Source organism: Cimex lectularius, unplaced genomic scaffold (genome assembly GCF_000648675.2).
Source record: "Cimex lectularius strain Harlan isolate CLEC.00 unplaced genomic scaffold, Clec_2.1 scaffold322, whole genome shotgun sequence".
Classification (NCBI taxonomy): Eukaryota; Metazoa; Arthropoda; class Insecta; order Hemiptera; family Cimicidae; genus Cimex; species Cimex lectularius.
The window spans coordinates 286,851-301,687 of record NW_019394198.1 but is presented as its reverse complement, the minus strand read 5'-3'; the positions used below and the strand labels follow the sequence as shown (position 1 = coordinate 301,687).

Sequence of the window (14,837 nt, the reverse complement as noted above, 5' to 3'; positions counted from 1 at the left end):
AACAGGGTTAGCGATAAGGTAAGGTTAGATTAGGGTTAGGATAAGTTAGGGTCAGGGACAGGTAAAGTTAGATTATTTTAGATATAATTACGGTTTGGGATGAATTAGGTTAAGTACAGTTAAGGTTAGGATTAAGGGTGGGTTAAGTTACGTATCCATGATTCAATATTTTTCCATGCAACGAAGAAAATGTGTGTGCTTAGCGCCAGTTTTTAAATTTTGCCAAGGCGATGTTTGTTTTGAATTTTTCACATGCGGATGAACTTTAAACACAGCTTTATTCAAATGGTCTAAAGGTTAAATTGTCTTTTGAATTTTATAAAATAAACAATTCTGCAACGAGATAGATATTTAGCTTGATGTAGACAGAAATGGTAGGTGTGTCATGCTTCGCCCTGCTTATAACCCTGACGACGTGCCACCTCACTATGGCGTTTTCATTCAATCGTACAGAAAGAATGTTGCTATAAAGTTTTCCGAATAATAAGTAGTTATAAGACCATGATGGTGTTTCGCATGTTGAATTTTGTACAGACAGCTGAGCTTTAAACACAGCTTTATTTGACTGTTTAAATGTTAAATTGACCCTTTACCTTTGAAAATAAAAAACTCTTATTTAGATGATATAGGCTTAGAAATGTGGTTACAATTACAGTTAAATTAGGATTAGGGTTAGGTTAAATATAGTTAGGGTTAGGGTTACTGACTGGTAAGGTTAAATTAGGTAGGGTTAGGATTAGGGCGGGTTAGGTTACTTATCACTGTTCTGAAAGCTAAATTGATCTTTGGTCATTCAATATAAAACAATTCCGCGACAAGACAATACTTTTTTACTTTAGGTTAACAAAGACAGAAATGGTAGGTGTATCCTACTCATAACCCTGACATCGTGCCACTTGAATACAGCATTTTCCTAGTGGACCATATACTGATGTATATTTCAATGTAGAAAGGAAAATTGTACCTTTAAGTTTTTCCAAAATTAAGTTAAGGAGATGCTTTGACGGTCTGTTGCACTTTGAATTTTTCAGTTAACTGAGCTTTAAACACTGTTCAAATGTTAAATCACCCTTGATCATCCACAATAAAAAGATTCTGCTAATTCTGCTCATTTAGCGTTGGTTAGAATTATAGTTGTTAGGATTAGGGTTGGGTTAGGTTAAGTTAAGTATGGTCAGGGTAACTGACTTGGTAAGGATATATTAGGAAGAGTTAGGGTTAGGATTAGAGCACACATAAAACAATTAAGACAAAGGAATATACTCACAAAAGCACAAGCAGAAGAAATGAAGAAAACAAAATAAATAGAATTTCTGCCATACAAATTATTTTACTAATGTCACGCGCCCGATAGGCCAATCTAAATTACAATATCAGACGTAAAGGGGGTGCTGAGGGAAACAAGATTTTTACTGGCAGGTGTAAGAGAGATCCCAAGAAGGGACTGAATATAATTTTAAATTAAATTCATTTATTTTATTTATTGGTGACGTTATCCACGATACTATATCATTACCCATTTTATTTTTCAAATTTTCTACGATACTTTAAAATTTATTAGAGTTATTTATTTGTTTTTCTGTGTTGGGTTGAAAGGTGCTGAATGATGATAAGGCAATAATGGTACAGGCATTTAAAAAAAAAATGTTTAATTAAAATGCATGGAGGAATATTTTCTTTATTTTGTCCCAACCTGACATATTACTTATTACTTGTAATCGTTGTTACAATTTATAATTTATAAGTACGAGAAAAGTAACTCGAAAGACTCTTTTTCACTATGTGATTATTATATAGAAGAAATAAACCCAATGAACTATTCATATTGTTTTTTAAAATATTTCAAGATGGATTGAAGCCCGGCTTTCTAATCAACATTACAAAACATAACAGCAGCACAAATTCAAATTATACAACTACAATGCACAATTAAATATACCAAACTATTAAAATTGGCTGCCTTCAAGCTATAAAACATTTTATATAATTCATAGACCTTTGCAGGGTTTTTTGACTGAATTTGAAATCATGTTCAACCTTGCAGTCTTTTGAGCAATCAATCATCGTTTAAAAGTGCAAGTTCATTATTCGACTTCTATGACAAAACGAGTCAAATGAAAATCAGCTCAAAGCAGACAGGAACACAAGCATTAATCTTCTGGCTTTGACATGAACACTGATTCACTCGATTCTATTATCTTTCTGCTGAATCAAACGTGTCAATTAAAAACCAGTTCAATAATTTTAACATGGACAAATAGCAGGTATATTGAGTCAATTTTTTTGTTCAATTATAACGCATTTGTTCCTTGGTTTTCACAATATTTACCAAAATACTTCTTGAATTCTTCCAGTTTTCTTATATTCATGTGCTGTCTTGCAAAACTTTTTAAATATATTTATTATAATCTGTAATATTATTTACAACATGTAATGAGTTAGATTTACAAATTACATGGATCATGTGTCGTAAAGAGAGTTAAAGACCAATATTCTTCCACAAAACTAAAGACTACATCAAAATATATTTGTATTAACAAAAATGACAAATACTGGAGAAAATATAGGATTAAAGAAATATTATTCTAGTGGTAAAATACAAGAAAAATGTTAACAGATCAAGTTTATTTGTTTAATTTAATTGAGCGACTTCTTGTAAATCAGTAAATTCTTTATCTGTGATGCTTTTAAATGATTATATTAAATTAGCAACGATATGTGGGCTAATTTATTTTTTATTTTAATTTTATTTATTTTTTTATTTTTTAAATTAAACACAGTGTAGTGTACAGTAGTGATCCATGAAGTACCAAATAAATCATAAAAATGCTAAATGTATTAACTATGTTACTGGGTAGTTCTGAACATGTAAAACGTCCAATTTTTAGATTTGTGTTAAATTTTGGCATTTCTGTTTGAGGTTGTTATGTTGTTTCAGCTCATCCTCATCTGGCTAAACCCACATTTTGGTCTGTCAGATTTAACAGTGAATATGGAAACCAGGATAATCCAAAACTACCAACATAAAGAATGTAATTCCTATGTAAAAAATCTGTGATAAAACAACGCTTTTTGTCGGTTATCATTAGGGTAAAATTAGTTAGGTTAGGTAGGGTTAGGGTTCCTGAAGAGTGGTTGGCATAGATAGGGATAGGGTAAGTTTAGGTTAGGGATAGGAGCAAATTAGGTTACATGTTTATGATTAAGTCAGACAGAAATGGCAGACCAACTTAGCAAGTATAAGAAAACTTAAGTGGTCGGTAACAGCCAAATTAAAGATTGGAAAATATGTTTGCTTTGTGAACTTTTATACTGATGCTTAATGTTTCATCTACCACTGTCATTTCAATATACCTATTTATGATAGATGATTATCTATCATCTTGTATTTAAAGCCTATAAGTAAAATAAATAAATTACTTATAAATTGATTTAACTGGCAGCCTAGCAGTTCATGAGACAATAAATTACATAATAATAAAATCTTATATGATTTGTTCCACTGCATCTATCATGAAAGCTGAGATATTCATTTATTCAAATGTTTATAACAGAAGAATTCCAGCCAAAACCAAAACAGAAATTAGGTCTATTTGAAATAAACAACTTTTATCATAAAATGGACAATATATTTAGTTATAATTACACATTAACATTATTAAATATGACATAAAAATTAAAAGCCAATTATTTTTTGGAATACCTTGTATTATTTACATTCTTGTATGGAAATATATTTTATACCTTCAAGGATAACCTGAATGTATTTCATAATATTTTAGCATGCACACGTGTTTGTCTATTTGCCAAAAAAAAAGAAGACTTATACAACTTAACATACAATATTTATAAAAATGCAAAACATTTCCTATTTGAACAATTTGGATAGTCATCGAACTGTATGAAAAGTCAAAAATAACCGTGAGAAAAATCTAAATTAGTCGTTAATAATCATTAATAAGAGCGCCTCTTGTACGTATGAATGAAGAAAGAACCTTATTGACAAATATTGTCAAAAAAAATACAACATAATAATAAATAAAAATTCTTATTACAGCATTGATAGAAATTCCATCTACTGGAGGAGGTGGCCAGTTAATTCACTTGAATTTATCGGCCCTGGTACCCAGATAATGGTAGTTTTGTTGTTTTCCCTCAATGCCTAACAGGGCCCTAATGCAATCCCAAATGATTCTGGACTTTATAAACGATGTGGTAATTGCCCTTAGTGCTGCCTGGTTTAAGATGGTTATTCTTCTGTTAACGATGCCTAGCCTTCTAATCTCCTTAGGACAGTGTTCAACAGTCACAGTCTATGGTTGAAATACAGTGGTATATTACGCTATTATTAATTCTAGTCCTTAGTTATTTCCATAAATACCAGCTCCTGACACATGCTCATTTTGTAGCCACCAGGTCGCCATACCTTTCGTCCCAATTACTGAGGTACAATCCCACTTAGCCAAGATTCTTAACCAATGATCTGATGGATTTGCTTTAGGGTTTTAGAAAATTCGAAGAAACTTTAAGCTTTAAGGAAGGAAACAAAACACGGAAATTTAGAGGAATATAACAAAGAAAACGTGCAAATATTAAAGATGGGAAATCCATTTCAATTAAGCATGCTTTTTCCCCCTCATGTTACAAAAAATATTTCGTATTACTGAGTGCATCGAAATGCAAGAATTTTTCAATTTACCAAAGTGGCAAGAGCTGAAAACACATTGACAAAACACTGATGTAATATAACAAAACGAAGAAAATTTAAAGAAACTTTAGGCTTTAAGGAAGGAAGCAATACATGGGAATTTAGAAGAATATAACAAAGAAAAAGTGCAAATTTTAAAGATGGAAAATCCATTTCAATTAGGCATGCTTTTTCTCCCTCATGTAACAAAAAATATTTCATATTACATGCATCGAAATGCACAGAATTTTTTTGATTTACCAAACTGACCAGTGCTGAAAATACATTGACAAAACACTGATGGAATATAACAGACTGAAGAAAATTTAAAGAAACTTTAGGCTTTAAGGAAGGAATACACAGGAACAGAAAAATACATGGGAATTTAGAGGAATATAACAAAGAAAATATGTAAATTTTAAAGGTGGGAAGTCAATTTTATTTAAGCATGCTTTTTCTCCCTCATGTTATGAAAAATATTTCATATTACCGAGTGCATCGAAACGCACAGAATTTTTTCGATCACCTGAAGTGACCAGTGTTGAGAACACACTGACAGAACATAACAAACTGAAGAAAATTTGTGTTAAATTTTGGCATTTCTGTTTGAGGTTGTTAGGTTGTTTCAGGTCAGATTTAACAATGAATAAGGAAACCAGATAATCCAAAACCACCAACATAAGTAATGTAATTCCTGTGTAAAAAATCTGTGATAAAACAATGCTTATTGTCAGTACGCATTAGGGCAAAATTACAATTAGGTTAGGTAGGGTTAGGATTACTGAAGAGTGGTTGACATAGGTAAGGATAGGGTTAGTTTAGGTTAGGGATAGGGGTTTAGGTTAATTAGGTTACACGTTTACTATTCAATATTTTTCTGTAAAGCAGAGGAAAAGGAAGTTTCAGGCCATCATATTTTTTTTTCCAAGAAATTCAAATTATAAAGTTTCGAATTAACAAGATTTGACTGTACTTACTTTTGCGCCAAAGCCTACATGCCCAGCATGTAGAGCAAGTCTGACGTCTCGCATAATTGAAGGATGTCATTCCTTGGCTCCTTATAAAGAGCGAGTAGTAATAGTATATAAAAATACTATTTGTGAAAATAAAAACAAAGTTATCATTGACGGTTGATGGTTTGTTTTTTAATTTATGAAACAAATTGATAGAAATTCGAGATAATGTCAGAATGTTAATAAATCTACGTGTTAATTGTAGGGTTAATGAAAGATAAAGCTTTTTTAATAGATTTTTTTTTTGTTTATTATTTTAACCCTTAAGTTAATAACAATGCGAGTATTTTTAAAAATATATAAAACAAAAAAATAGTTTAAAATGTTAGAATGCGATTTGGACTGTTATTAATTGAAGGGTGGATAATTAGACACTGTCAAATGTACAATTGTATAAAGAATTGAGGAAAATACAGGAAAAAAAGATGCTGGAGTGTTAGTTCAATCGACCTGAAGGGCTGAGAATTTACCGTCGCTGTCGAGGTAGTTGTAAAGTCCCTGGAGGCGTTTCTTCACCTTCTTCTGGTCATCTATGGTGCAGCCGAGGAGTACGTTTTCGAAAACTTTGTCCCCTGGGACTTCGGGCTGTTCGGAGCAGGAGGCGATGTAAGACTGGCACTTGGCCTTCGTCGTCGACGGGTCGGACTTGAAAGAGACGACCAAAGAGTCAATAAGCCTATTGACCTGGTGCAGGGCTTCCTCCTGCTGACTGCTCCGGACGGTCCGGACGAGGATTTCGATGGTGAGGCAACGGGTCGAGACCCGTTCCATGTACTTCTCGATGTCGTCTCGGTCGGTCTCGTGCAGTTCTCGGAGGAGGTCGGAATTCCTCAGGGAGTCGAGGGCCGTGAAGACGGAATCTTTACGCTCTTCGAGCCGCATCGTCTCACTCCTCAGATACTCGACCTCCGCTTCCACTCGGTCGAGGAGGGCGAGGAGCCGGTCCTTCGGGTGCAACGACTCCTGGTCGTCCATACTCTCTTGCACTACCGGACAGTCTGTTTCCTCGTTCGACGCCATCTCGCCGGCCGATTGTTGGGCAGTTGGGAACAGAACAACTACGCCGAGACTTAAAAAGTATAAATGTTTTTTTCAACTACCGATAAGGATAGGCGTAAGGTCGGGTTCCATGAGTTTGAAAGTAACGATTTCATGACGACTGATGACGTCTCCAACAGCATTGGTGAACCGGATAACTGCTGCATGCGCACATCCTCCGTTTTTCTATCGATAGTTACATTGGTGCAAAGCTAAAATCGAGTGTTTTGCATCAAACGTTCGATTTCAACTATGTCTTCATCAATATCCCAAGTCTATGCTGAAGTTGGTACATCTTGTGTGGTGGCCTAATTTGTACCTCAAAGTTCCATACTTGTCGAAGCTTGGTCAGATAGTTCTTTGAGCAGTTGGGAACGAAGGCAGGCTTAACAAGTACAAATGTTTTTTTCAACCACCAATGAGGACAGGCGAGATGTTTGGGGTCCATGAGTTTGAAAGTAACGATTTCATGACAGCTGATGTCGTCTACAACAGCATTGGTGAAATGCATATCTGTTGCATCACCACATCCTGGTGCAAGACTAAACTCGAGCTTTTTCGAAAAACATTGATTTCAACTAATGTCTTCATCAATTAGTCTATGTTGCAGTTTGTGTTGTGTCCTAATTTGCACATCTGTGTCCACTCCTTGTCAAAGCTCGGTCAGATCGCTGTTTGTGCTGTTGACAACGAAGGCAGGCAAGGTTCAGGGTCTCTGAGTTTGAAAGTATTTCATGACAGCTGATGACATCTACAACAGCATTGGAGAACTGAATAACAGCTGCAATGAGCACATCCTGTTGCAAGACTAAAGTTGAGCTTTTTCCACAATCGTTTGTTTCATCAATTGTCTTCATCAGTTCTCAGTCACAACTAGCCTATGCCGCAGTTTGTGTGGTGTCCCAATTTGCACATCTGTGTTCACTCCTTGTCAAAGCTCGGTCAGATCGTTCTTTGAGCAGTTGGGAACAATGGCAGGCTTAACAAGTATAAATGTTTTTTCAACCACCAATGAGGACAGGCAAAATGTTTGGGGTCCATGAGTTTGAAAGTAACTATTTCATGGCGGCTGATAACATCTACAGCAGCATTGGTGAAACAGATAACTGCTGCATCATCACATCATGGTGCAAGGCTAAAGTTGATCTTTTTACAAACAATGACTTCTACAATTGTCTTCATTGGTATTCCAAACTATGCTGTAGCGTCAGCTGGACACAACTAAGATGGTACTCCGATAGCCTTCCTTATACAAAGCTGTGCTCTTAGGTTAGTAACCTTGGAGGGCCCTTAGGTTCTTGCTAACGACGCTGAGAATGTGACCTCAGATGGCCTCGAATGATTGGCTGTTTACAGGGCAGAGGGGTTCGGTGAGACAAATCATTTTCATGAGTTTAAGTTATAATTTAACAATTTAAATCTTTCATTAATTATCTCAAGTCAACTTCATAAGGTATTGGTAAAACTCGGTTGGACTTTACTTACCTAAATGATGTACATGTTTATAAATAATTTAAATCTAGGTGAAAAAAATAATCATTTGACTAACATTAAAGTAATTAAATTTTAATTAAACAATTAACATAAAAATTTAACCAAACCAATGACTAGAACGACAGTTTGAGGTCCATTCGGAACAACAGATCCAGCACCAGTTGAAACCACATCTGCAGTACACGTGCATACAGCCGCCTGGTCGAAATTTACATTAAAGAAAACCAAATCAAAATCAGTCGAAATTGAATTACCGTCTTTTTCCGTCTGCACATGGCAGTGCGGGCAGGGCTTGGAAATTTTCCTGATCGTGTTCTTCGACGCCCATTCATCCCAGCGAGTCTGAAATTTGTCAAATTTTCACACTGCACATTTTTTTTTTAAATATATTTTATAGGGTCAACCAGAAGCCAGCTTTTGGCAGAATGGGCTGCCTCTTGCCTCTCACACTCCCCGCTGTGGAATTCACTTAAGCACAACTTACAGAATTCAAACTGAAAAAGTAACAAGTTAATTTAAGTAAAAGGTTTTTTTTCACTATACAAAAATACCTGGCAATCTTTCCTTGGGCAAATTATTCTATTTGTGCCCTCGCTCAATAGAATTCCCTCCCCGCATTCACGCCTTGGACATAAAACGCCCCCATTTTGCAGGATAAATTCTTCAGTTGCAAACTTTTGGTAACGTCTGTACTGTAAAACCGATTTAAAGTAGAAATATAAAGTTATTTCTTATCTAAATTAAGAACGAGCTTACTAATTCAGGCGGAAGAAGTTTAAAATGGTATGGCTGTTCAATATATGAGTTTTCGCAGCCAACAGGGCAGCCGAGCGTATAGCCTGTTCTTTTGTCAAGGATAAAGTTCCTCTCTGAAATCCTATTTATGCAGTAGTTGACAAAGCACGGTATGCAGACAGCGTGCTTACTTAAACAAGGGAATACCAAGACTGGATTTCTGAAATTAGTAAAGCAGACATGAGATAAAAATTCAGGATTTTTTTTAAAAATAAAATAAACTAACGAGACTTCCATACAAACTAGGCAAGGAATATCAAGACGGTTAGGCTTTATGAGGTCCAAAGGTACAGCAGAATCATCTGAAGGTGTGTGCTTGCAGCATTTAAAATAAAACTCAACCACAGCATTATCTGCAGCCTGTAAAATCTCACATTAAATATTCCTCTATAAAAACTAATTGTGGAAAATGTTACACTGCAGGTTTTACAGCTTCCTTGGATTCTTTCACTTTCTAGGACATCGCGCCAGGAAGAAGGATCTCGATGTAGCTCGACAGCTCCGTCATGGCAAGAAGAGCATCTGACACGAAGTTTGCCTTTTTTATAATAACGGCAGGTCGAACAGTACACAAAGAAATCGGTGTTGGTTTCTTCATCAACGGTCAGGTTGGTCGAGACGTGTTTGTTGCTTCGGTTACAATGTTCGACTGTGTGTATCACACTCTGCTCGCCCAGGTTGCATTCCTGCCAATGAAGTTGTTAAGAAATCTGATTTTGAATTAAAAACAAAAAACTCACTTTGATCTGAGTTGAGTCGTCTAGGACATGGCCGGCGAATATCACGGACAACTTCAACGGGCTCAGACCGAGTTTGTGCCCTATGAGGTCTTTCACATGGCGCACTTGCCAATTGCGATTGACATCTATCGGAATCGGCAAATCATTTATTGGCTTGACATAAATCTGCAATCTGTTCTTTCCCTCTTTATTTCCCCATATCATATTTAGAATCTAAATTTTAAAAAACACAGAAAACATAGATTAATCTTCATTAACGCCTTCAAGGAAAATGCTAAGTCCAAAGATGTCCCTAAGGCTAAACTTAGCAGTTGTTAGACCCATGATAACCTATGGATCGGTGGTTTGATGAAAAGGCATTACGGCTGAAGGCAGTCAGAACCGGTACTGCTCACTGACTGCTTAAAAATTTACCAAGACTACATTATATTCTTCTAGGAGAAGGCTAAGCAACAATTCACAGACTAATACAGTACACAGGTTCCCAGGTTAATACCGATTAAACCTAGCATAAAGACCGAATATCATCAGGAGCCATCTATGAAAATAAACCAAGGACTAGGATTCATATATGCTTTTTAGGCCAACCGTGGCTATTCAACACTGAGCAAGGTGATCAGCGGTGGTCATCATCGATAGCCATCAGACAACCAAGTGACTCTAAAATTAACTACTCATAGGTAGTAAAGTCCAGGGCTGTTAGGATTGCATCAAGGCACTTTTAAACACTGGGAAAAACAATAATTCAAGTACCAAGGCATTCAGGGCCACAAGAAGGCCGATAAATTGGCTAAGGAAAGTTCAATGACACATAGCCCTAAGCCTCTTGCGGAATACCAAATTGCCGAAAATCTTACATCCATCTAACAATGGGTTGAGAATAAATTCCTCGGTTCATTTAAATTGTATTCCCAGACAGAGGTATCGAAAAAAGGTTAATTAAAGGACCATCGCAGAAACTAACAGCAGAACTGCTAAACCTAAGAATGATAGTGCCATTGCTGACTGGACACTGCAGACTCCAGAGGCATATGTAATGATGTATGCACTGGACCCCTTAACAAAGCTTTGGAGTTTGATAAAAAGCCTTTAACGAAGAATTCTAGATAATGATTGAAATTCCATAATAAGTATTTGGTTGTGGTAACTAGGGCCATATCGGGATGGGGTACGAGTCTACCCAGGCATTTAACCCCTCAGGTCTTGGTCGCCCGCCCTGCATACTATATATATATAACTAGGGCCATAGAGAGGCTTACTTTTTTTTTAACCTTAACCTTAGTCATTTCTCAATTAGGTCCTAGATAAGACTAGATTTTCCATAGTTAAATCCTTTTATCCTTGGAAGGAGGGTTAAGGAAACCTCATTTTATCCTTGGAAGGAGGGTTAAGGAAACCTCATTTTATCCATTGGAAGGAGGATTAAGGAAACCTCATTTTATCCTTTGGAAGGAGAATTAAGGAAACCTCCATTTATCTATTGGAAGGAGGATTAAGGAAACCTCCTTTTATCCTTCGAAGGAGAATTAAGGAAACTTCATTTTATCCATTGGAAGGAGGATTAAGGAAACCTCCTTTTATCCTTTGGAAGGAGGAGTAAGGAAACCTCCTGTTATCCTTTGGAAGGAGGATTAAGGAAACTTCCTTTTATCCTTCGAAGGAGAATTAAGGAAACCTCCTTTTATCCTTGGAAGGAGGATTAAGGAAACCTCCTATTATCTTTGGAATGAGGATTAAGAAAACTGAGATTATTGACAAAATGAAATATCACTAAACTATAATATTTTATTGGACCTAAAACATTCAAAAGACAAAAAAATTATTATTGTTAAAATTGGTCTTGTCTTGCTAAACAACTTTTTGTTTTAGTTTAATATTAAGTATATTAGACCTAGAAAAGGGTCTTTTGCTTTTACTTTCCTTTTTTACTTTTTTTTCTTAAAAAATAATACGAATATGTTAGGGGATGCCAATTTTATTAATTATCCGGTCAATTCTTTGTCAAGCCCTTGTCTACCCTGTCAATAAAACCCCCAATCAATCCTCCCCTACAGACTACTGTCCTATTTCCATCCTCTCAAACCTGTCCAAGCCCCTAGAAAGTTCAAGCACAAGTCTCCAGACACCATGAACAGTCCCATCTCAGTCCCTTCCAATCTGGCTTCCACCAAGACTATTCCACTCAATCAGCGCCAATAAAAATTACAAGTGACCTCCACTTAGCAATGGACTATTGGAAAGTTACTATCCTTGTTCTCCTTGATTTTTCCAAAGCCTTCGATTCTGTCCCTCGCTCTTCCCTCTTCTCTAAACTCCAATCTTCTTCCTTCTCCAACAGCACCATCCGTTGATTCCACTCCTAACTTACCAATCACCACCAAGCTGTCTCCCTTCCCAATGGCCTTACCTCCTCCTTCCTCCCTCTAAAATCTGGGGTGCCCCAAGGCTCTAGCATCTCTCCTATCCTTTTTTCCATTTATATCAATGATCTGCCCAACTCCATCCAGTCCTGTAACTATCACCTGCATGCCAATGACTCTCAAATATACATATCCTTCCACCCTTCCGATCTTCACTCGGCCATTCTCAAGATCTTAAAAGACCTAAATTCCATCAATGTATGGGCACATAAAAACTCTCTAGTCCTCAATCCGTCCAAATCCACTGCCATAATTATTGGGTCCAGGCAACTCCTCAATTCCCTCCCAGCATCCCACCTTTCATTAAACAACCATCCAATTCCCTTCTGCTCCTCGGTTAAAAACCTAGAAGTAATCTTTGACCAAAACCTTTTCTAGCATCTTCACATTTCCCAAATTTCCCGCCATTGTATCACCTTCCACAGCGTATTTCATCGGTCCTGGCTTCTCTTACCTTTCTCCACCCGAAAAACTTCTTGTATTTCTTTTATACTTCCCTTCTTCGATTACAACTATGTGGCAACGGTGGTCTCTCAGAGGAGGGAGGGGAATGCGCGATTAAAGCGTATTATGAATTGTTGCATAAGATTTGTATTCAGCACCCCACGGGGTCCCGGGTGTTGGGGTTGTATTCCCAACTTTCCTAGCTCTACCCCTCCTTCCTTGCTTGGTTGATTTCTTTCCAGTCCATCCACACTCATCGTCCTCCTCACATCACCGAATCCCTCCACTTCAACTCCTCACACTCGTAACACTCGCTCATCCCCAATCGACCTTATCCTTCCGCGACATACAATCCATACCTTCGAAAGATCCTTTCTGATCCGAGCCTCTAAATACTGGAACTCCCTTCCCCTTTCTATTCGTCATGCCGCCTCTTTTTCCTCCTTTAAATCCCACCTCCTCTCCCTCCAAACAGAAACGTTACGTTAATATTTGATATTTTTGTTTAATTTTCTTGTTATTTTTTCTTATGGCTTGCCTCACTTGTATACATTGTGCCTAGATTTTTATTTAATTTTATTTTTATTTATTTCATGTATATTATTCTCAGGGGACACCAGTCCCAGAATAAAGTTATTTTTCTTCTTCTAATTCTTTAACACTAGAGTTTTTTTGGACTACCCTGGCTAGAAAATAATCATGATTCTAATCTAGGCCTTCTCTTCTAATTGATTCGTCGGCATACTTCAAGAATAATTATTCCTGCGTTAAACTTGACATCCTCGAAGTCGAGGGGATTCTGCAGGATGCAATAAAACCAAGACAATCAATACTTTTTATAATTTCAGCTTACACATTACAAATTACAAAATAAAAAGGCATATATAAAGGATTATACTGTAAGGAAAATAAGGACGAAGACAAATTAGCCAAAAAAATCTTTGGATCTAACGACGATCATACCAGTACCAAATATTGTTTGGACAATAAGAAACATTGACTGGCAACAATACTTTCCAAAACTTTTTTTGCTCTTGGTTCAATAGCTAGTTTGAAAAAAAACAACTACCCAACCAGGACTCGGTTGGATTCCTGACGCAACCCCTTAGGTACAGACTGCTGCGCTTTTCAGCGAAGAGATCTGTTAAGTGTACATGTGCCCAAATATGACAATCTTTATTTTCTAATAAAAATAATAAATAAAGTAGTATAAATTTTATTTGACGCATTAAAAACCAAGAGATTTGAAATCACTGTCACAGAATATATGAATATTTTCATGGTTAATATTATGAACTCTTACCGAGAGCATAACGTTGCGTTTCTGGAAAACTTTAGGCTTCAAAATATTGACATTTCACGTTCACCTTTAAATCTTGAAAAACAAAGGAAAAGATTGATAAGAAACGTCAAAACGTATCGATCAAAGGTTTCAATTTTCAAAGAATCGATTAAGCATTCGTCTTTCCTTTGTAGAAACGAAGATTAAGGAGAGACGTCCTTTGAAATTCAAACAAAGGAAACTGCCAAATTCAAATAACATCAGACCGTTATTTTACGTTTTTGTTTTTAATTTTAAAATAAGAAAAATTCTATTCATATTTTGGCTATTAATTATCAAAATCGGTTTGGCTCCTGTGTTAATAATAGTCGAGACAATTTTATTTATTTTAAAAATACAAATAATTCTTTAAGCCCCCTACATGTACTTATATTAGAAATAAATCAAGTTTTATAAAGATAGTAAAATAATAAAAATAGCAATAATAATAATAAAACATATAAGAGCACTTTTCAGCTTTCTCAAATTTATTGGAATTTATAATGAGATTTAGGCCTTTTCCCAAATTGTTATACCATTGAATGCCTGCTAATGTTTGAATAAAAGTTGTGCGTGCAAGATTTCTTTTTTCAGAGGTTTTTGAGGCTGCCGGAGCGGAAAAATGAAATGGAAGAAAATACAAATTGCGGGGGAATAAACTGCAATGCCCAAAATCGCAATTTAAATAAGAAAAATAGCTCCCTCCAAAACAAAAAAAAAGAAGATAAAGATAAAGAAATGTTATTGTGTTTTGTTTCTTATTATTGTTATGTAGAATTAGTTTATGTATCATATTTGAATGGAAGAATAAAAGGATAAGGATGAGCCAATACTCATGCTGAGACTGTTGCTAGTCTGACTCCATTATTATTATTATTATTAGCC

At 36.0% G+C, this 14,837-nt stretch overlaps 2 protein-coding genes across 2 annotated transcripts; both read right to left on the bottom strand.

Annotated features, from left to right (window-relative positions):
* Nucleotides 1-5,924: 5,924 nt before the first annotated feature.
* On the bottom strand, nt 5,925-7,252 carry LOC106665961 (BAG family molecular chaperone regulator 2). Its single transcript, XM_014392791.2, has one exon. The coding sequence runs from the start codon at nt 6,718-6,720 to the stop codon at nt 6,142-6,144; it is 579 nt and encodes a 192-aa protein (XP_014248277.1). The 5' UTR covers nt 6,721-7,252; the 3' UTR covers nt 5,925-6,141.
* A 633-nt stretch (nt 7,253-7,885) lies between these two features.
* LOC106665959 (E3 ubiquitin-protein ligase parkin-like) lies at nt 7,886-14,059 on the bottom strand. The gene is made up of 9 exons (XM_014392788.2): nt 13,935-14,059; nt 9,768-9,980; nt 9,444-9,713; nt 9,254-9,387; nt 8,989-9,187; nt 8,784-8,924; nt 8,637-8,726; nt 8,487-8,574; nt 7,886-8,430 (listed from the first exon to the last, which is right to left on the bottom strand). Exons 1-9 carry the CDS (start codon nt 13,941-13,943, stop codon nt 8,330-8,332), a joined length of 1,245 nt encoding a protein of 414 aa, XP_014248274.1. The 5' UTR covers nt 13,944-14,059; the 3' UTR covers nt 7,886-8,329.
* Between the last annotated feature and the right edge of the window lie 778 nt (nt 14,060-14,837).